This window comes from Phocoena sinus, chromosome 12, assembly GCF_008692025.1.
Source record: "Phocoena sinus isolate mPhoSin1 chromosome 12, mPhoSin1.pri, whole genome shotgun sequence".
Taxonomy (NCBI): Eukaryota; Metazoa; Chordata; class Mammalia; order Artiodactyla; family Phocoenidae; genus Phocoena; species Phocoena sinus.
In genome coordinates this window covers 12,422,922-12,445,341 of record NC_045774.1, presented here as the reverse complement: position 1 = coordinate 12,445,341, position 22,420 = coordinate 12,422,922, and the positions used below count along the sequence as shown (strand labels likewise).

The 22,420-nt window shown below is 40.8% G+C and overlaps 1 protein-coding gene across 6 annotated transcripts in view; it reads right to left on the bottom strand.

Annotated features, from left to right (window-relative positions):
- Positions 1–22,420, bottom strand: part of CNKSR3 (CNKSR family member 3) — a 100,134-nt gene that overhangs the window by 14,931 nt on the left and 62,783 nt on the right. For 5 of the 6 annotated variants that reach the window (XM_032650822.1, XM_032650824.1, XM_032650825.1 and 2 more), the window contains 6 exons: positions 21,641–21,804; positions 14,712–14,914; positions 14,111–14,198; positions 8,783–8,824; positions 5,931–6,050; positions 3,856–3,915 (listed from right to left, as the gene is read on the bottom strand). In XM_032650822.1, coding sequence (XP_032506713.1) covers positions 3,856–3,915; positions 5,931–6,050; positions 8,783–8,824; positions 14,111–14,198; positions 14,712–14,914; positions 21,641–21,804 — 677 coding nt within the window. The remainder of the gene's footprint in view (positions 1–3,855; positions 3,916–5,930; positions 6,051–8,782; positions 8,825–14,110; positions 14,199–14,711; positions 14,915–21,640; positions 21,805–22,420) is intronic. The other variant, XM_032650827.1, reaches the window with a different exon arrangement.

Here is a 22,420-nt window from a genome sequence, read left to right as displayed (position 1 = left end):
TGTGTACAGACAGATAAATAGATGTAACCTGTTTGTCAAATATTTTCCCACAGTTTCTGGTTCACTGAATCAAACTAAACTCTTTATGTTTAAGGTTTCAGATGATTTTAAAAAATGGTTAGAAAAAATTCTGCCAACAACCTTTACCTAAGCCTAAGATATCATTAGGTTTATTTTATGGAGTTTTGAGAACACTGAGATTCAGTGTTAAATAACTTACTATGTGCCCAGTGTTATGGACACATAGTAAGTGAAAGATGCAGAATATAATTTTATGCTTATTATGAGGCTTTTAAAATTAAAGTAGTACCTTAAAATTTTTCCCCTGCCAAATTATAATTATATGTTGAAGTGATTATTTCATCTTAAAAGGAATCTGTGCCATAATTTCATCTCAAATTTTTTTCTCTCGCTAATATATTTTCCAGACGTAAACATTTTGGCATTTAGTTGTACATGAAATTTGAAAAGTATTTTAGAATAAGAGTAATGTCTAATCCTTCCTAGAAGTATAAGTTTATTATTATTATTTAATTGCAAAAACAACAAAAGCATGGGATAAAATAAAACAGAACTATGTAAAAAAAAGATATTTCCTATGATCAAAAGAGAAAGAAAGGATCAAACTTTGATTTCAAATTATAATCAAATGTTATCTAAGTCAGAGTGTTTTATTTTGTGACTTACATAGCTGACTGAATCTTCAATTTACAACCATCCTTTAAAAATAGCATCTTTGAACACAGTGATGGGGACAGCAACTAAACTCAAGACACCCTTGCTGAATTTTCTCACTCAGCTGTTGTGATAGGCTCAACAAAGAAATGAGCAAGTTAAAAAAAAAAAAAAAGAGAGAGAGAAAAAAAACAAAGGAAATGAGCAAGTAGTGTTAAACTGTAGAAACAGTCTCTTTGATTTACCTAGGGCCAACGTAAGGCATAGGTAACTATAACAGTTATTTTTGAAAGCATTTAACCTGCTACCATAACAACCAGCAGTGCCTCACCTGAGAGACTAGCATTGTGGGTACCACAGAGAGATGGCTTGTCTCAAATCTCTTTCTACTGAAGCACTTCTTAAACAAACGAATGTATCAAAGCTCCTTTTTGCCCCTGGTGTCAGATGCCTAACCCATGGTTACAGATCAACTTTAGTAAGTCTGATCGTAATCAGTCCAGTCCAGTTAATCTTCCTGGGCTGGAGATTCTTCTAAGGTGGCTTCACTTTCTAAAAGATGGCCCTGAGGCCAGGAAGTCCCTGTTTCTAGATATGCAATCTTAAAAACAAGCCCCGGTGTCCTGAACTGACTTCCCGTCCTAAGGATCCTCTCCCATTCATTTCTCAAATATCCTACCAAGTGATTAAGAGTTGTGCTTGGCAGAACACTGGTAAAGAGAGAGCCTGATAGCCAAAATTCTCCCTGGGGCAGTAGCTCTTGCCTATCTTCACCATGTGCCGGACTACTGAAAAATGATGCTTGTTCTGGTTTGCTGCAGAAGAGTGCATCCATTCTTCAGAGGCTCACCTACTTCCCAACTCATGTTGGGGGTGGGAGATAGGAGTACGGATGAGGTCCTATCAAGACGTCTGCCAAGGTCTTGAACAACATCAAAAAAGAAGATAGAGAATCACTACATCTTGTTAGTCTCACCTTGGAATGATCCTGGCTGCTCAGGTAACCTCCAAAAGAACCCAGAAAAAGTGGACAGGAGGCCTGAGATGACCTGCTGGCATTGCTTCAGCCTGGAGTCCAAGATAGAGGGAATGCAGTTTGGGAATTCCGTCCATGACCACCCCCCAACACTAGACTGGCATTAAAACATTCTGACTTAGGGTCGCTTAAGTCAGAGTGACCTTAAGTGATAGCCAGAAAGTTGTCCTGGAGCTGGCATTTTTCTACTGTCATTTAAGTGTAAAATATCCAGCATTAAGTGTAAACTACCCAGCTCAAGCCCTCGAGAAGTGGACTCTTACCTAACTTCCCACTTTCATCGACAAGAATTAGAAAGTATCTGGCATATTCCAGACACACAATGAACACAAGGTGACTGGCTGAAAGAATGAGGGACATTTTCAAGTGGATTACCGGATGGAAAAAAGACAAGTTTTCCCTTTTTTGATCTTTAACAAGATGGAAACCACCTCTCTCTAGGATGACTCGTTTACCATCCTGTACGGAAGCGGTAGGATCGACCACATCCAGGTGAACCCTGAATCTCTCACCCAGTCCTATATGATCTGGTAGGGATTCTACAGAATGTATCATTTGACATTTCATTTGATTCAAAGGCAGTTTTGTTTAGTTATCTCATCCTTAAAAGTGGAGGCGGGGGGCAGTGGGGGGAGGTGAGGGAGAGGGGTGGACAGCGAAAGGAAGAAATCTGTGCAGCCTTCTGCTAATACTATTATAGTGTTCTACATGTTCTTCCGAGATTGAAATTGATTCAAAGACCGGATTGAGTCTGGGACTGCACAGGTCTGGTTGTTAATGCAATCACCAAATTGCTAGACACAAATCTTTAACTCTCTTAAAAACTGAAATGACATTCACCATTCTTCTGAATCTATCCAGCCCCCGCCCCCGCAAAATGTACTGAGTGGTACATGACTCTGTTCTCATTGTGGTTCAGCTAAAATATATAAAGTCTCTGATAAGGATAAGGGAGAAGCATTTGTTGTGATTTTTTTTTTCTTTTGCACCATCCCCAGCCTATAAGGAGAACGTCCTGTGCCATTATTGCCTATTAGGTGATGCGGTATAAAAATTCCCAGCGGTCTCAGTGTATTCTCAGTAGAGCTCAACAAAGAATGCTTAAAGACACTACCGTCTTCTATTCATTCATCTCCCAGAATTGCACAATTAATTTATAACTCATTGACTGCCTTAAGCAATGCCACTTTTTTCTTATTACAAAAGTCAAGTGTGTGTCACAAACCCTCATCAAAGATCATGCTATTTTATTTTATCAACAGACCTAGCAGCTGAAGCTCAAACTCCGATACATATTTCCACCAGATTAGAAAAGTAGTTGCTAAGTCTCTTGTTTCTTGAATTACTTCCTCTTGTCTTAATTGATTAAATAGTAACTAATGCCACAGACACATGCTTCTTTGCCACAGGTGCAGGGAAGCTTTTCAGATATTTCTAGCTTCATATCAGTGTTGTTCAAAAGCTAGCCATACTGTAGGTTGCATAAAGAAAGTATTCAATTAGCTCTACTTTTCACAAATTCAAAATGTTTGAGGGGCTAAAGAAAAACCTTTCATGTAGCAGAATTTTCAAAAGGAAGATAACAGGGTACAAAGTCCCTTTCAGTAGAAGCAGCCCTGCTTTTTCTATTCAAAGGATTAGGGGGGAGAAAAACTAAATTTCAATATCATGCAAATATTATGAAATACAGCTCTATAAAAAGAATCGTTGTCATGCAAAAATCCCAAAATAGTCACTCTGGTGACATATATAAATTCCATTTTTAAAAAACTGTATTTCACACATATGGTCACCAATTCCAGCTCTTACAAGAGGGATTCTCAACAACAAAGAGATCATTGTTTTTTGTATTTATGGGTTAACATATTCAGGGTGCAAAAATAATAATAATAAAAAACGCAAGGGTGGCGGTAAAAACCGGGCAAGGTGTGTGAACGAGAGCAATAAAGGACAACTTAAATAATACATTGACGACAGCTGTATAAGCTGCTTGCTAGCCACAGACATAAACAAGATAGGCACGGTTGCTCCCACTACAGATAATACAATAGAACAGCACACACATATTTAAATGAAAAGTACAGGGACTCTGTCCAATCTGTTGGAACATACAATGGTTTTACATTTAATGGAAAAGCACTTACATTTTCTGTGGTTCCAGTAATCACGTGCAATCCATCATAGGTTGATTTGATGTACATGCCCTAGAGTGAGTCAGACATATTAACTCATTACTCCAACATTTAGAAATAGAGCCGCAAGTGAGACGTAAACTTATAAAACATTAAAGGCAGTCCCTTCAGAACACCACTCATTTTTCAGTCTCCTGAAACACTGCAAAGCAAGATCCACAGAGCAGGAAGGGGAACTAACCAAGGCAGAAATACTGGTGAAAGAAATCAGAAAAAAGATCTCTTTGATATTATAATTTGTGTACCAGGCGCACAGAATTTTGGTCTAACTCTGGGGACTCAGAAAGAATGTTCTCAGACCTGTTGGATGAATGAGGCAGTTCAAACAAGGCCGGTCCTCTCCCGACCATTTCTCTGTGTAGTGAGACAATATATTCAGTTAATTTGGTCTCAGCAGTCCCTGCACGGTAACTTATTCAAGCCACTAACAACCAGACCAGGATGTATGAGCAAAGGCTGTTAAGTAACACAACATAGGAAATAAATTAGAAACAGGCACTCCTGCATTTTAAGGGGGGCGTATAGATTAATACTCTCCTTCCTCAAAGGCCCGACAGTCAAATTCAGAGGTGAATGCCTAGCGTGGAGGAAACATCTCTGTAGTTTGACACAGCATGTATAAAAAAGAAGGGTTATTAAACTTTGATAAGATGGGGAAAGAGCAAAAGTAAACAGAGCAAAGAGTAGTTGCTCACCCTGGTACCAATACTGTATTGATAATAACATAGATTCTCCTCAGAAGTCATTTTGACCGTGAACTTGCCCTGCTCAGCAACATACCGCGCTCTGCAACGAGCACCTCATCCAATACTAACACCTGCACGGTTCTGCCTGTCCTCTCCTTTCCCATCACGTTCATCGGCAGAGTAACTGGCTTCCCCTCCACACAGTACTCCTCTCTCCCCAGAGCTCTGCTGGTATAACTTTACCTTCTGAAACGGCAACTCCATTTCTGCCCACGCGAGGCAGTTCTCCGCTTCAATATGTGAATAAACCCATCTCCTGGAAGTCTTCTGTGTGTACTCCATTATAAGCCATCATTTACTCTGAAGCCAAGCAGTCTCGGTATGTACCTTTCTCCTTACCAAGAATGTGGGCTTGTCAACATTTGGTTGATTTTTGTTTTCCTACCTGAGAGCAGAGACTGCCCTGATATCTTCCCACAGTTACCTACACACTAGGCACCCCCCCTCCCACTTCCCCTTCCCCCCACATCAATACAGCCACAGTAGCTGCAGCCACCAGTTACTGCACACATACTATTCGTCCAGCATCTGCACTCAGCACGCATCATCTAATTTAATACACTCAACAACCCTGTGAGGGTTATTATCATTATTATTATTCACTTTTGACAGATGAGGAAATTGACACGTGAAGAGGTAAAGTCACTTGACTGCTGGGATTTGAACCACACTCTCTGACTCAAAGCCTCTAAGCTCATCAATGGGCCTCACAGTTTCCTCACTTAAATTTCAGCAGACTAACCATATCGGCTGCATGCTAGGTATTTGGAGATGTAGGTACCTAGGGGCTGATCTAGGAATCTACCTGTATAATGTATTCTCAGGGCCTGTTATTACAGAGCTCATACAGTGCTTCTAAAGCATTTCTGAACTTCTTCTTAAGAATCATTTCTTTCAGCCAGTCTCTTCTCAGCCGAAGTGGTAACAGAGACTTCAAAGCAGATGTTGTTTCATACCCAGAGACCACCTTTCCTTTGTGGAAATGTTTTCTATCTCCTTAAATTGCTAAGACCTAAAAGTAAAACTGTTAAGACAATTCCTTCGAGATATGAGTATATAGTTTTAAAACTATTTATTTTTATACTTTGAAGACATAAAACTTATCAACAGTTCAGGATGGAAAATTCCTAACTACATAATGGAAGACAGTCTAACTGAATTCTACTATTCAGAATTCTAGTGAAAGCAATAAGGAATTTAAAAACACACACACACATACACACCAACTTTAATAAATGATGATGTTATCTGAAAATAAACAAGTGTTGCCAGAATTCTTACCAAGCCTTCCCCAGGTTTAATGTTTGGTAAGTGAACTTCTTCCAGACATGCACACTGGCTCATAACAGGATCCGTGGTAGATCGGATTGTTTTATCACAGATGCCATTTAAAACCTTGACCTAGAGTTGGAGAGGCAAACAGGGAAGGTTCAATCATTAACCAAGTTTATCTCCGGCTGAATTTTTTTTTTAAATGCACTTCACCTATCATCTTTAGCTCTGGTTGTGATAGTACTGTGATAATACTGCTCAGTGAACACATGGCACTTGGGTTCCACGTTTGCAATGTGTGGGAATAGCGCCACTATTTCAGCTTTGCTTAAAAAGTGCACCTTTTATATTAACTCGTTTACAAGCACTGAAGCGCACAGGCTGGGCAGAAACCCCCTTTCAGCAGTTAAAGAATCCTGTATTCCCCAGCCATCTGTGTGGTTTTTTAGGGATTGCTCACATTCTCTGCATACCAAATACGGACAAGGTAAAAAAAATATATACTTTTGCCTGCACCTTTTTTTTTTTTTTTTTTTTTTTTTGCGGTACGCGGGCCTCTCACTGTTGTGGCCTCTCCCGTTGCGGAGCACAGGCTCCGGACGCGCAGGCTCAGTGGCCATGCCTCATGGGCCCAGCCGCTCCACGGCATGTGGGATCTTCCCGGACCGGGGCACGAACCCGTGTCCCCTGCATCGGCAGGCGGACTCTAAACCACTGCGCCACCAGGGAAGCCCTGCACCTTTTTTTTTTAATAGATTTTATATTTTAAACAGCTTTTAGAGAAAAACTGAGCAGAAATTAGAGTTCTATATACTTCCTTCCCTACCCCAACACAGTTTCCAACACAGTTATATTATTATAACAGTTAATAATAACAAGATTTTATTAACATCTTGCGTTAGTGTGGTACATGCGTTACAACTGATCAACCATAGTGTTACATTATTGTTAACTAAGGTCTGTAGTTTATATCAGGGTTCACCCTCTGTGGTGTACAGTTCTACGGGTTTTCACAAATGCATAATGTCATATGTTCACCATCACAGTATCATAGAGAAGAGCTTCACTACCGTAAAAGTTCCCTCTGCTCCACCTACTTGTCTGTCCCCACTCTCCTACTATGAGCCCCTGGCAATCACCCATCTCCTCACTGTCTCTATAGTTTTGTCTTTTCCAGAATCCTGTATAGTTGGAATCATACAGTACGTAGCCTTTTCAGACTGGCTTTTTTCGCTTAGTCATATGCATTTAAGATTCCTCCATGGCTTTTCAAGGCTTGATAGCTCATTTCTTTTTATTGCTGAATAACATTCCATTGTCTGGATGTACCAGTTTGTTTACCAGTCACCTACAGGCCATCTTGGCTACTTCTAAGTTTTGGCAGTTAGGATTAAAGCTGCTATGACGTCCTGTGAAGGTTCTTGTGATATAAGCTTCTTTCCTTTGGGTAAATACCTAGGTGTACAACTGCTGGATCGTAGGGTAAGAGTATGTTTAGTTTTGTAAAAAACTGCCACAGGGTCTTCCAGTGTGGCTGTACCACTTTGCATTCCTATCAGCAACGAACAAGAGTTCCTACTGCCCCACATTTGGTGCCGTCACGTGTTGGATTACAGTTATCCTAATAGGTGTATAGTGGTACCTTGTTACTTTAATTTGCAATTCCTTAATGAAACATGATGTTGAACATCTTTTCATATACTTATCTGCCAGCTGTATATCATTTTCCATGAGGCGTCTGTTCGGACCTTTTGTCCACTTTTTAATTAGGTTGTTTGTTTTCTTATTATTGAGTTTTAAGAATTCTCTGTGTATTTTGGCTACAAGTCCTTTATCTGATATGTGTTTCAGAAAACAGTTTCTCCCAGTCTTGTCTTTTCATTCTCAGTGCATTGATGGAGCAGTGTTTTTCATTTTAATGCCGTCTACCTCATCCGTTTTTCTCTCATGGATCACGCTTTTTGTGTTGTATCTAAAAACTCATCGCCAAACCCGAGGTCACCAAGATTTTCTCCTGTTATTTCTAGGCATTTTATAGTTTTGCGTTTTACATTTAGGTCTATGATCTTTTTAGTGATGGCTCACATTCTCTGAACGCCAAACACCGAGCAGGTACAACTGTAGAGACGTGAGGATCCCTATTAAGTGGTCCCCGTGTAGAAATCACAGTGGCTACGTGTGGTTATTTCTCCCGATCAGATTCATCTAACCTTTGAAAATTAAACAACTACGGAAATCAGGAGATTCCAAAGAGTGATTTTTTTTTTCCTAAGGGGGGAGAATCCAAGAAGTGACACTTTTTACATTCCTCCAATGTGTTTAGCCTCCCTATTTATGGAAAATATATTTATAGAAGTTTCATTGCTAAATTCCTCAACACCAGTAGGAGGAAGGCCTTATCAAAAGAGCGCAGGCTGGCTTATGTCAAAAGGAGGAAGCGATGATGAATAGTTACAGAATGCTCTTTAAACAGTCACAGTACATCTCCCCTCTATCATAAGGTTTTTTGCCAAGATTTTTTTTTTAAACACAATGTCCTAAAGTGAAATTTGCACATCAGTTTCACCCTGATTAACAGGCTAGTTAGTAATTTAAGTATAATTGTACCCTGATGAAGGGTTCAGAGCAGGGTAAAAAAGAGTAAAGCAGAGACCCCAATATACCCAAGTTAAGCACAGGAATTTTCACAGGAGTTGGTCTTATTGTTAAATAATTTTTATTCTTCCTTTTCCACCTAAATTAATAGACTCACATCCCAAAAGCCGGTATTTCATTAGCCACAGTACATTTACGTTAATTCATGTGATTCCCACTGTTTTGGGAAAAGGAATTTTACTGTAACTTTTAGAAGGTATACTTACTACAGCCAGAACTTTATCCTCCATTTCTGCTACAAGGCAATCCTAAAGGAAGAAAGAAGAAAATGAAAACTATAAGAGCTAAAAACTTTCAGAAACCGTTGGCTTAGCTCACTAGATATTTCCTGGGGTCCAAGGAGGTCCCTGACACACCTCCCACCCTGCAGCCTGAGCGGTCCTGGACCATCTGGAGGAGAGACCTGGATGGAAGAAGAGGGCACGACAGGAAAGGAGCTGACATTTGACTCCTCCTAAGATTTCAATCTCTCCTGACCCAGGACGCTAATCATCCAAGGACCCATCTGACCAATTATTTAATCAGAAAGCCTACAAAAATCACCAGAACTGAAAGTCCACCTATTATCCAGACCGTACAGAGAGTAGGAAGCCAGAAAGAGTCCAAGAAAGTTGACAATGACTCTCAAATGTGACCCCAGGCTGAGCCAGCCCTGGGCCAACAAGCCTGGAGTCTTTCGCTCTGGGCCTGCCCATAAGAATAGCTTTCAAATAAGGGCTTGAGTAAACTTAGCCACAGAGTTTATTTTAAGCACCGCTGAGATTAAATCAGGTATTTCAGTCCTTAATAGATGAAAAGCGTTCAACAAAACGTTCATTAACACACTGCCAGAAAAGTGGTCTTGAGGTATGCTATTGATGACATTAAAGAATGGGCTGGAATGCAAAGCATTGTTTACTCAGCGTAAGAACAAAAGACTCGGAACCGTAGGAACCCAGTTAGCTGATGATAGGAATAAGCATTGTCCGGTGGAACGTGAAACTCTCAGTTAACCTTCTAAAGCGTACCTACAGCAGATTTCAATCAACACGGCAGAGTGCATGCAGAAGAAGAGGGAGATCAACGGGATTCTTGACAGTTTATTTGGCATCATTCAGTAAATCCCAAACTGGGGCACCCGAAGGAAAATGCGAATTATGTTATGTACAGGAAGGATACTGATCAAGTCTGCTGGATTCATCAAAGATGTTCACTTCAATCAAAAATGTCATTTTAGGTCACATTTTACTGCCACTGGGGGTAGGGGTGAAAATGTATGATATTCTACCCTATGTCATTTTTTAATCAGATGTTAGGTGCCTTCTTCTTAAAAGGTTTTTAAATTTTCTCTACTAGGTAAAAATGTGGGAAATAATAGTCACTCTACTGCTCCCCAAATTTACACAGACTCTCAGGAGAAGAGCAGCCTAGTGAGAAAACACTTAAAAAAAGGAAACTTAGGAATGTATTTTTGCATGTGTGAATCAGACATAAATTCAAACTCCAGGAACAACTGCTGTAAAATATGAATGATTACAGTTCAAAATTGTGCTTTTCGTCCTCCAACTTGTGCGTGGAACTAAACCGTCAACTGCTGTGACGGCCCCTCCCCTACACACACCATCTGAAGGACAGAATTCTCAAATAAATGTCAACTGTAGCAAAACAGAATACTTACACAGTCTCGTGCTAGAAATAAAACTAATGATTTGTGTTTATGATTTTTCACTACACATCCCAAATGACACGAGGGCTGTTGTCCTCAGGAGGTAATCACCCACCGGCAGAGAGCTCCTGTCCATACACCGGGGCCCAAGCATCAAGGTGCATGTGTGACCTCATGGTTGATTCCTTGACGGATCCAAGAAGCCACTAGGAAAATGGGCTCCTGTGGTGATGGAGCCAGTGGGAGAGGGGCGCACCTGTCTCCACGGACTGTCCAAGGCAGCATGTGAAAGCGCCGCTTTTTACCTTCCGCCCCTGTGAACGTGGGTTCCCACACCCATTCCTACCGGGAGGAAGCAGCTGCAGGCCTGACTTCATGCTATTTGGCATGAAGGCAACAGAATGGAAAAAAGAAGAACTGGAAGCAAGTCAGCCCTTATGACCCCGACAGCAGGCCTGAGCTTTGTCACATTCCTTGGTCACCTGAATCAGCAGACGCAGGCCAATCAACCTGGCAGAGACCCAGCCAGGGCAGCTAGCAGCTGCCCCTTCTTGCCACTCTTCCTTATTCTACTCTCTTACTAACTGAGGAGCCTTGGGAGATGGGTTTAACCTCTCCATGGCTCAGTTTCCTTCTCTGGAAAGTGCGGATGATAAAACCTGTCTCAGAGAACTGTTGAGAATTAAACGTGACAACACAGGTCAGGCAGACAGTCCACACCTGAGACCCAACCAGCTCCCAGAAATGGTCTCCTGACTTTCCCTCCTCTGCTGGACGGTATGCTTTCTTTCCACGCAGTTTTTCTGGGCTCTCTACTGCTCAGCATTTCTTCCTACACTGGAACCCGGCATCTACCACTGCCATGTTGTCTCCTGCCAGTTTTCATGCCCTCGCAACTTCAGGAGGACCAATTAAAGAAAGAGATCAGAATCCCTTCCCACCAGGAGACTTCACCTGAAATTATAGCCTGAAAACTGGATGGAAGGTCTATCCACGGACTTGGCGTGGGACGTAAATGAATCGCTTTGCTATACACCTGAAACTAACACAACATGGTGAATTAACTATACTTCAACTAAAAAAAGGAAAGAAAAAAAGTTAATTAGCACAAGGAAGAAGAAGAGTGCCCTTTTCTTATGGAGGAAGAAAACAACAACTGTTTATCCTTCCAATCTGGAGAGGTACACACTGTCATCAGAGGGAAGGATGCAGAGAAAGGAACAAGAAAGAGGCGGGGAGAGTGGCAGTATGTGGAACAGAGAAAGAAGAAAAGGGACAAACAAACGCCTGTCTTCAAACACACGGACACAGAGAAAAAAGACTCTAGGAGAACATGTTCCTTGTCATCAGAAATAAAGAGACACAGCTTTTATTCCTTCAATTCTTCAGGAAAAAAAAAAGCAATAAATGGAAAAGGCAGGTTTCTTCCTAAAGAGTCAAAAGATCTTTTGCCAAGAAGTTTGGAGAAAAACTGCACTTCTCACAGTTGTGAGAGGGTGTGAAACTCCTGGCAAATTCAGCCTTGCTGCTGCCACGACACCGCACGTGGAAAAAGACATTCCACTCATCCTTCAACTGTGCACACAGATTTTACTACTTGCCAAAGCGACTACGTTCTCCAATTACTACAGAAAACACACGTCCGTCAAGAGCTAAACATGTTTTTCAAACTAAGTTCATAAAATGACATTCCCATATATATTTACACATTACCAGTCTTAATCCTTAAAAATTGTTCAAATTTAAATAAACTAAAAAGTACCAGAAATCCCAACATGTTTGTTAACTTTGTCGTCTTCTTAAGCCACAAGTTCGGCTCCAGAAAAGCAGTACCAGAAAAGATTTTTATATTTCCTACTATAGGCTACTATTTCTTAAGTAGGCACTGTGCTATACATATATCTTATTTAATCTTCATAATCTTTTGATGTAGGTATTACTATTTTTTAAATATTCTATACTAATTCTCTAGATCTAATTTTGCATGAGTAAATGTGGTCACATACATGCTTTTTGTAAAAGAATAAGTGTTTTCTGTTCTTTGGCTTGCCTCCTACATTCTCTCCCCACTTTTCTCCCAGCCAAAGTAAACCCAACTTTTCTTCCAGCCAAAGTAAACCCAACTTTTCTTCCAAATTGCCCACTGTATTTATATATTCCTTTGTATATAGGTTTTCAGATGTACTACATATTACAAATACATATATACATACATTTTAAAAAATTTTGGTCACCATTTGTCTTCCTCTTACACTTTTTTCCCCTTTTTTCTTACTCCACAATAACTTGTAGAAATTCCAGCAAATCATCTGGTAAGGTAACTGTTAGTATTCCCGTTTTACAGGTAAGAAAATTGAGACTCATAAGTTTGAAGTGACTTGTCCAATGTCCCAGGGCTAAGTAATGGTAGCGGTAGGATTTGAACCCATAGCTGTCTGTCTCTGAAGCATACGCTCAATGAGCACCAAAAGGAAAACAAAAACAAAAAATAAACACAAATAGAAACAATACGTGTTGTGTCCCTTAAGTTTGGGTTAAATTTTTCCTGATAAGCGACAAATTCTCCACAGCGTATTTGTCAAAAGCATTATCTCATTCGTTTAAACACACATTTAAAAAGTACCATGAATCATGGGCCAGGCATCGTGCGGCCCCAGTAAACAGGGGTAAGTGATGAGAATGCCCAGTGGGCACCCTTCTGAGTGGGATCTGTAGCCCTGGGCAGCCTCTACCGCAAATGCCAGGACTTGGTGGCTACATGATGAATGCACCGTGATTGGTATCAGACTCTTTCTGTCAAGATTATTTTATGTACCATAAAAAAGAGCTGAAACTCAGAGCCACTTTACTGCTCTGAGCATTTTCCTAAGAACATGGCCTCAAAAGCACAATGATGAAGTCCCACGTGCCTCAAGTTCAAGGGCTGCTCAGGACTGGACCTTAAACAACAGCCAAACTTCACTCTTCATGTTCCGGGAACAGACAGAAAGCACATAGCTTTTCAGAACTGCATCTATTTTATGGCACGGTTGGAACTGAGGAAAGGATGTTCTTCACTTTTTGCCAAATCACCAGTGGAAACAAATGTGCAATCACAGAATTTTCAAACCTAGTGAGATGTGAAAAAAGAACAAGTTCTTCCTTACATTTTATGGCCTCAACTCAATTCAAAAATAATTTTACAACAGTCTGCTACATGCCAGTTAATATCTTCCTGGCCTTCACTGAGATGTGAAGGTCTGGCAAATGAGCTGTGTGTGAAACTGACGCGTCACTTCCAAACCAGAACATTTGTCAGTGTGAGAATCACCCAGGTTCTCTGCACCTCTGCCCCAGAGACAAACAACATAAGATACTGGTTGTTCTGTTAGCCTACAACCTGAAGTGAGGCGAGCTGAAGCAGATCCCTCAGCTGACCCATTTGGACGTAGATAATCCAGGAATAAATTGCTGAGGTTTGGGGGCTGTTTGTTACTGAATCACCACCAAGCTCCTACTGACTGGTTAACCTAACCACCAGAGGTCAAAATAAAAGAAAATTAACAAGCAGATACAGTAACATACTCAGAACAAAGATTATGGTGAAATGTAGTTACTCCAGAATTTCTATTTAAAAAAAATTAAGTGCTCTAACATTTTAGAGAAAGTACAGGGCTATTAGCTCAACTATTTTAAAGCAAAAGAAGGTAATCTTTGATGTAAAGGTCACTGGTCATTTTTCATAGAAACTATCTGTAAATTCATCTAACTTAAAGCCCTTCATCTCTCCCCAGCTCTGATGGGGGGATAAAGGGGGAGAAAGAATGGTACTTCATACCTGCATGTAAACCCTTTGAAGAAAAGGAAAACGGAAAAAAAACTTTTAGAAAAACACCAGTGATGTACTGACCTTCTGGACTGTAGTGGTCAGATCCAAGCAAAGCTGAATGATTTTGTTCTTCGTTATTGAGAAATCAGTGATCCCTGTAAATGGAGCCCTAGAAAGCAATGGAAATTCTCTTAAAAAAAAAAAAGTGGAGAGGATGAACCCACTGGGATTCCCACACTGTGTGTTAACAAGCACAGCTACACAACAGGCTGGTTTAAATTGTTATGTAACTGTTTCCTCTCAAGAAACACACAAAATAGGAATCTCAATAGAACAGAGACAGAGAAGTTCTAGATGGAAACACATCCAAAAATCAGCCAAGAGAATGAACATCCCTTCAAAAGTCAACTAACAGCCTTCATACAAACAAATAACCAGTAACGTTTAACCTCAGTAAAACTCAACTTAAACTCTTCTCTAAGCTGAGGTTAATTTGTTCCTGCTATTCACCTCAGGAACTTCCAAAGGGACCCTAAAATGGACCACTGACCCCAAACTCCGGGACAGGTCCAATGGCAAGGGCAAGAAAGGGATAGAGGTTCCTCTTCCTCAGGCAAAACACTGACTTCTCTGCATCTCAGACCCTCCTTTTACAGGACAGTAAAGCACACCCATCACTTACCGGTCCAGCCAAGCTAATAAGGCCTTGGCAGCGCCTATGAGCTCTACCACAGAAGTCAGGAACTCATTGGGGGGCTTGTGGGAGGTGTTCCCATCATAGGCTGGACTTTTTCTCTGGCTGCTTATGTAATTCTGTAAATTGTGGGAAGATGCTCGCAGTTTTAGAACCAAGTTTTTCATATTGTCGGTTTCAAGGCCGTAATTCTGGAAAACAAAATCAAAGGGAAAAATTCAAAACAATCAACAATGTCCAAACTCTCATAATAACCAAAAACCCACTGAGTTACCTGAATAACTCCTATGTCAGCCACAAAACCCTACATGATTTGCTCACAGTGTTGATCTCACCCACATGGGCCATACCAGTCTTGCCTCTGTTCCTCTTGCCTCAGGGACTTTGTCTTGCTAGTTTCTCTTTCCGAAATTCTCCTCCCACAAAGGTTGGCATGGACAGCTCTTTCCTATCACATCCTAATTAGCCAAATGTCCCCTCCTCTTCAAGGCTTCCAGGACCATCTGGAGCAGTTCCTCATCCTGGGCCCTAGTGACACTGAAAGCCTAATAATCGTTTGTTTGGGTTGGGGGGTGGGATTCCTGTAGATGGTAGAATGTTTAGCTGGCCTCTACTCGTTAGGTATCAGTAGCATCCGGTCCCCAGTTGTGACAAACAAAAATGTCTCCAGACACTGCCAAGTACCTCCTGAGGTCACTCTCTAGCCATCACCTCTGTCATCTCTGAACCACCTTGTTCACTGCTGTCTTTCTAAGTCAGATGCAAGGTCTGCGAGAGCTGGGCTCTGCGTGTATTACTCATGACTGCATTTCCAGGACAGCAGACGTAAAGCAGTCATTGAATGGAGGGATTTCCATCAGATAAAAGTCACACAGAAACAGAACAGCACTGACTAAACATCAATTCACCTGGAAAGTCATTTCCATCTTGTGAGCTTCTAACCTCCGTTCTTTCTGAACAGTGTTTGACTTACCTGGATGCTTTTAAAAATTCCGTTTCACGTGATAATATTGCCCTAGACTACTCTCTTCCAGATAAAGAACAAATCCCAAGTGACGACAAGAAATGACATGTAAATCTGACATGACTTTGGGGGGAGGATGAATTTCAGTATTCAATTGTATGTACACATCCTAAATTGGCGTTTCATCCTTTTTTTAAGAAAAAAGTGAAAATATTTCTGGGGTATATTAAACTGTGTCAATAGCATCCCAAAGCAAGAATGTGGTATCATTTAAAAACTGGTTATAATATATGGCCAACACTATTGAACACTTTATGCCAGAAACCAGGCTTAGTGCTCGGCAAATATTATCTCAGGTAAAACAGCGTATGAGGGTGGAAGTGATATTATCTCTATTTTGCAGGTAAGAAAACTGAGGCACAGAGACATTCAATAAATTCTCCGGAGTCACACAGCTAATGGGTGGGAGTCGGGTGCGATTCTAACCAAGGCAATCTGCATCGAGGGTACAAGCTTTGGATCATGATGCTGTATATGCCCCCTTCCACACGCCCTGTCCAAGAACGGGCAAAGCGATGAGACAGAAACCAGGATGGGCACTGGACAAGAAAAAAGAGAAGTGGCCAGTCATCCTGGATCTAGCACAAACTAGCAAACTGTTTAACCCCCCTAAGTTCTATCCTCACCTGCTCCATCCCCTATGATGTGTTAGAAGCTTCTTTCAGCCAGCTTCGGCCAAACTGGACCTCACTCTTCTGAGAGGCCGGTGGGCCCTCTTTGGATCTGATCACTGCTTTTGTCCCCACTGCATCTAGCCTGTCCCTTGGTCCCTCCTCTGTTATAGCCCCATCTCTAATGCCTCAGGGAGGGGTGAGCCATGTCCCCAAATCAAGAGACATAAAGCATAAATAAACCAGGGAGTCTGTGAGAACTTTTTTCTTTTGGCAAGATGAACAATGGTAAGTAGCAACAGTAACAACAAAAGACAATACCCTGAATGAAAACATTGCAAACTTTCATTAGGTTTTATGTGAAGTTTAAATTTATGTGGCATGTTGCTTCTTAGAAAATAAAAAATATTTTTTAAAAATTTATATAGAAAAGAGTTAAGAACAATTATAAAGAAAAAAAACTCTTCAGATGCATTAACTGAAATTGTCTTTGTGAGCTTTAAAAAAAAATGTAAATTTCAGAACAAAAATGAGTCTTCTGTATTAACAGTGATGTTCCGTCTAAACTTGACATTCATTTTTTTTTTCCACTGTCATTTTCTGGAGACCAAAATGTGGCACTGTCTTTCAGCAGAGAAGACAAAAATAAAAAGATGCATTTTCACCATGGCTTTTTTTTTTTTTTTTGCGGTACACAGGACTTTCACCGCCGTGGCCTCTCCCGTCGCGGAGCACAGGATCCGGACGGCAGGCTCTTTGGCCATGGCTCAGGGCCCAGCCGCTCCGCAGCATGTGGGATCTTCCTGGACCAGGGCACGAACCCCTGTCCCCTGCATCAGCAGGCGGACTCTCAACCACTGCGCCACCAGGGAAGCCCCACCATGGCTTTTTAAATCAGAGAATCAAAGACCCAAAACTGAGTGGATAAAGAGCCACATGACACAGCCTGTTTTGAAGCACTTGTGACTATGATTAAAGGGAAGTGTCCCCTTTTTCAGTCAGCCTGCCGACTTATAACAAGAGCTCTGAACTAAAAGCAGGAAACTCAGCTTTCTATAGCCAATGACACCATGAATTACTCGGAACTTTTATTACTGTAGACAACATTTATTTCTTGAACTCAAAGAGGATTAAATTCATCTTAGTGTTACAGGAAATTTTAAACCTCAATCTTCTACAAACCTACCACTTTTAATATTAAAATAAAGGAGAATGTAGCTTGTTAACTGGTTCTTTTCATTTCCATTCAGTTTCTCTGATTCTTTTTTTTTTGTTTTCCCAAAAAACAAATCGTGGGACTAGAAGGATAGACAGATGTAGCTATAATAGATTATAATTTTATTTTATGTTTTAAGGTACTTCAGAAATTTTAATCAGTTTTATTAAGGTATACTTTATGATGCATAAAACTCACTAATTTTAAGTGCACGACATAATCAATTTGAACACATGTATATAGTCACATAAGCACCATCACAGTCACCATACAGAACATTTGCATCGCCCCCAAAACATCCCTCATACCCCTGCATAGTCACTTTCCCCAACCCCCAGGCCCTGGCAACCTCTGATCTTCTTTCTGTCACTGCAGTTTTGCTTTTTCTATATAGATTATAATTTTAAAAAGCAGTAAAGAAGGAACAAAGAAAGGAAGGAAAATTCCATCCCCTTCCACCCCATTCCACAATAAGAAGAGAACAAGAAACTGATTATATTAGCTCCAAAGAACCTCTACTATAGAAACATAATCAGGAAAGGATTATTGACTTAAGTGTCCCACAATGAAAGACAGTAAATGAATAATTTCTCAGACCAGATCTGATTATTTTCACTAATCTTTTCCCTAATATCTGTCTCCTTCAGAAATTGCTTAATTTAAGATAAGGCATCAAGACAGTACAAAGTAAGAAATGAAATGAGTCTCCAAAAATCTAGACACGTACTACAAACCTTCCACTGAGATCTCACGTCATTAGAAGTTAGCCATCAGGGGTCATTTCCGGGTCTGGCTAGAGAAACAACACATGAGACAGGAGAAAAGGAAAGAGGCAGATGCTCACTCTTCTGGTGTCATAAATTGTACACATTTTAGCTAAGGACAAACCTCACACAACTTCTCCGCCACTTTCTTTCCCCATTCCTACTAGCTCTGTCTGTGGTCTAACATACATGGTGATTAAGGAGTCTCACAGTCACACAATCAAATCCATTTTACTGACTTGGGTCAATTAAGTTTCAGCCTAAGAAGTATACTTCACAGTTTAATAAGTTCATAAGCAAGATCAAGTTAAATACAAATTGCTAGAATAGATTCCTCTTCCTTCACTATTTCTCCCCATAACAAAAAGGATACCAGTTTTTAACTGTTGCCATGGCTGGGTAAACGATAAACAGTGAGTCATCTCAGGGGTACACTCAGGGGTACACGAGTGCACAGAAGCACCCAGGGCAGGTGGATACATTACAGGTATTTCACTTAAGCACACAGGTAGGTGGCATCCCTTCATACGTGTAAGGATTCCAACTTTGTTCACTTTCTCAGGCTACTTCAACCTTAAAAATAAATCTGCCCCTGCCTCGGTCTTTAGGAAACTAGGGTTTGGTTGATCTGGCAACGAAAATGGGTCTCACAATTACACATTTTTACTCTCAATCCCACCCTAGAGACAAATGCTGTCCCCAGCAGAACTTTCTGCAATGATGAAGATGTTCTCTATCTGTACTATCCAAATATGTTAGACACTGGCCACAAGTAGCTACTGAGCACTTGAAATGTAGCTCTGTGACTAAGGAACTGAATTTTATTATTTCACTTTAATTAATTTTAATGTAAATAGTCACATGTGGCTAATAGCTACTGGAAAAAGCAGCTCTACAGCCGGTCCCAGTCACCCTCTGCCCCAGAAAGAGGGAGAAAAATTGGGCTCCGACTCTGAACTCAATCCTGGGAAGTGGTCCTGGTTTGCCTCAGAAAACAAGTCACTCTCTCCTAAGCCACTCCAGCCAGCCAAGGTCAGTGTTCACAAAAGGGAGTTTTTCTCCTTGCTCCCTCTTGGTTTTGGAACCTTAATCAATAGCTATTCCCTATTTTAGATTCCTAAAGATCCTATCGGCACTTTTCTTTCCAAAACTTTCCAGTGGTTTTTGTTTTTTCCTCCCCATCTCTTACTTCTAATTCTACTCATTTCCTGTCCATCATAAAATCAACAGCCACTAAACTGTTTACATAAAAATGTCTTCCATAATACCAGGGACAACAGCAAACACATATTAACTGTCCAGGGGATGGACAGTTCAAGGCAAAAACTTACCACCTATTTATATACACAAAGATCTATATGGTGTGAATGGGTTAAACACAGTATAATCAATAGATGCATTACCATAAGAATATTTTAAAAGGAGATTATAGCAAGGCTAAAGATATTTTAGTGAAATGATCTAAAATCCTCCCCAACCCAGAAAAGGCACATTCATTTAAGAACTCTCTGTGACCCTCGTGTCAAATGCATTCACTGGCACCCTGCTACACGAAACATGTCCAGAATGAGTCTGAGGTCAAAACTTTGTCTACAAAGGAAATTAGGAGGAAATTGTAAGAGATAAAACACAGCTTTAGGTTCTGGCATTTGTCCAGCTCTGTTCACTTTAGTCTAATATTTTAAGAGGTAGGGAAGGGAGGAAAGCGGGGAGGCAGCTGTTATGTTAATTATCCCACTTGAGGTCCACAACGTGCCTCCAGTCCATCCTGCCTGCTCTCCTCCCACACTGTGGATTTCAAAGTTATTGACCTGCCCTCCAAGTCCTACCACGAAGTGAAAGAGACGATCTGAAATAGCAGAAAAGTCCAAAAAGTAATGTTCCAGAAAGGACAAGACTAAACTCAAACATGTCTTACTGTATGAAAAACAAACAGTTTTAATAATAAACAGGACTCAGATATCTTCTGGGCAGTGCAAAACACTTACAGGTTAGTACACAGCCACATCTAGGGGAGCAACACTGTACAAATGGGGAAAACACACACCACCATCTCCCTGGAGGTCACAGAGCCAGGAGTGTGCAGAAAAGCCTGGATTAAAATGCAAAAGCCTGCTTCCCAGACCAGCTCTCACATCACTTGGCCACAGCATCTTCCTGGTGGCAGCTCATTTATCAACCACAAATAATTTCCCCATTACTTTCCTAAACAAGAGTAGCACATCTCAGAGCAGAAGACAAGGCTCTATCCACTTTAGGAAGAAGAACACGCACAATGCAGCAAGTGTTAAAGAATCAATGGAACGCGGACCAGCAATGGCAAAATAATCGGGAGCACATTTTTTCCCACCATTCTCGGTGATATAATTGTATACACCCCTTGCTCAGGTTCACAGCGTAACTAAACCAGCCTGAATGCTGCCGACTTTGCCCAAATCCTGACAGTTAAGGAAACAGCATCCTTCGCATGGCATCACAGCAGACTGACAAGGATCCCACCCTGTGCCAACCAATTTATAAACACAGTACCCTTGGAGGTGGTTTTAAACCATACCTAAAAGAGCTACTACCCACACGGCCACAGATGTAATGACGAGTCGGAACCTGGCAGGATTTAACTCACTCACGTTCAAGCCAAAACTCAGTCAGCTGCGAAATGTAACTAAGTTCACATTTTTTCCCATCTAGCTGCCATTCCACAGGTTGATTATTCCAAGCACCAGTATCAGTTATTGAAATATCACAGGTATCTGTGAAACATAAAAATGCTTTTTATAGTAACGAAAACAGACACGAAAATCAGAACCCATTTGTCCTTTCAATATAGAAGATGACATGTTCATTCAGGACCATCTTCATCTTTTTCTTCTTTTTGAAAAGATAAGAAAATAAGATGAATACAGAAATTTTTTTCCATAAAAGGCCAACTTTTTCTGTAAAGGCCAAGAGAGTAAATATTTTAGGATTTGAGGGGCCACACGGTCCCTGTTACCACTACCCATCTCTGCCACGGTAGCACAAAAGCAGCCACAGATAACACTTAAATGAATGGGCATGGTTGCGTTCCAATAAAACTTTATTTACAAAAATAGCGGGCCAGATTGAACTTGTAGGCCATCGCTTGCCAACTCTACCTAGCAAATGATTTCTTTTCTTCCCTTCTGATATTATCTTCAGCTCATGCTCTACTTCCATGGATCATTAAGAAAATGATGATAAGCTAAAGTGCAAAACTGTGGAGATTTAGAAGATGAGATTCTTAAAAACACATGGCGGTACAGATCACCTTTTCCTGAACTAACCAGTGCACAGAGAAGGTCGACAGCCTCCAACACAAGTTCCTGGTGTCCAATTCGTGTGACACCCAGCTCCTCAAGATCCTGATGGGAAATCTGCAGCAGCTGCTCTCCATTTATCTTCTCCCGTTCAAACTTGTAGACATACTGCTGCAGGCAATCATCTAACCCTACCAAAAACAAAAGCAAAAGGGTCCATTATTGTCATTTTTGTTCCTTTACTCAAAAAGATGCCCACATTTAAATCAACCTCAGGAATTGCCAATCATGCTCCACTATTTGATTGTCTATACAATGTATATTCCACCTGAAGGACATCTTTCAAGTGTGTCCTCATCTTTTTAAGTAGATTTTAAATCTAATGCACAGCTTATTTGTACAGCAGAAAGTAACACAACTTTGTAAAGCAATTATACTGCGATAAAAAAAAGGTTAAAATGGTCAATTTTATGTGCTGTATCTTTTACCACCTTTAAAAATAAATAATTAAAAATGTTTTATTTTTAAAAATGCAAAAAGAGAAATTTCAAATGGATCCTACACAATTTTTTTTTTTTTTTTTGCGGTACGCGGGCCTCTCACTGTCGTGGCCTCTCCCATTGCGGAGCACAGGCTCCGGACGCGCAGGCTCAGCAGCCATAGCTCACGGGCCCAGCCGCTCCACGGCATGTGGGATCTTCTCGGACCGGGGCACGAACCCGTGGCCCCTGCATTGGCAGGCAGACTCTCAACCACTGCGCCACCAGGGAAGCCCTATCCTACACAATTTTGACAGTTACCATCCCA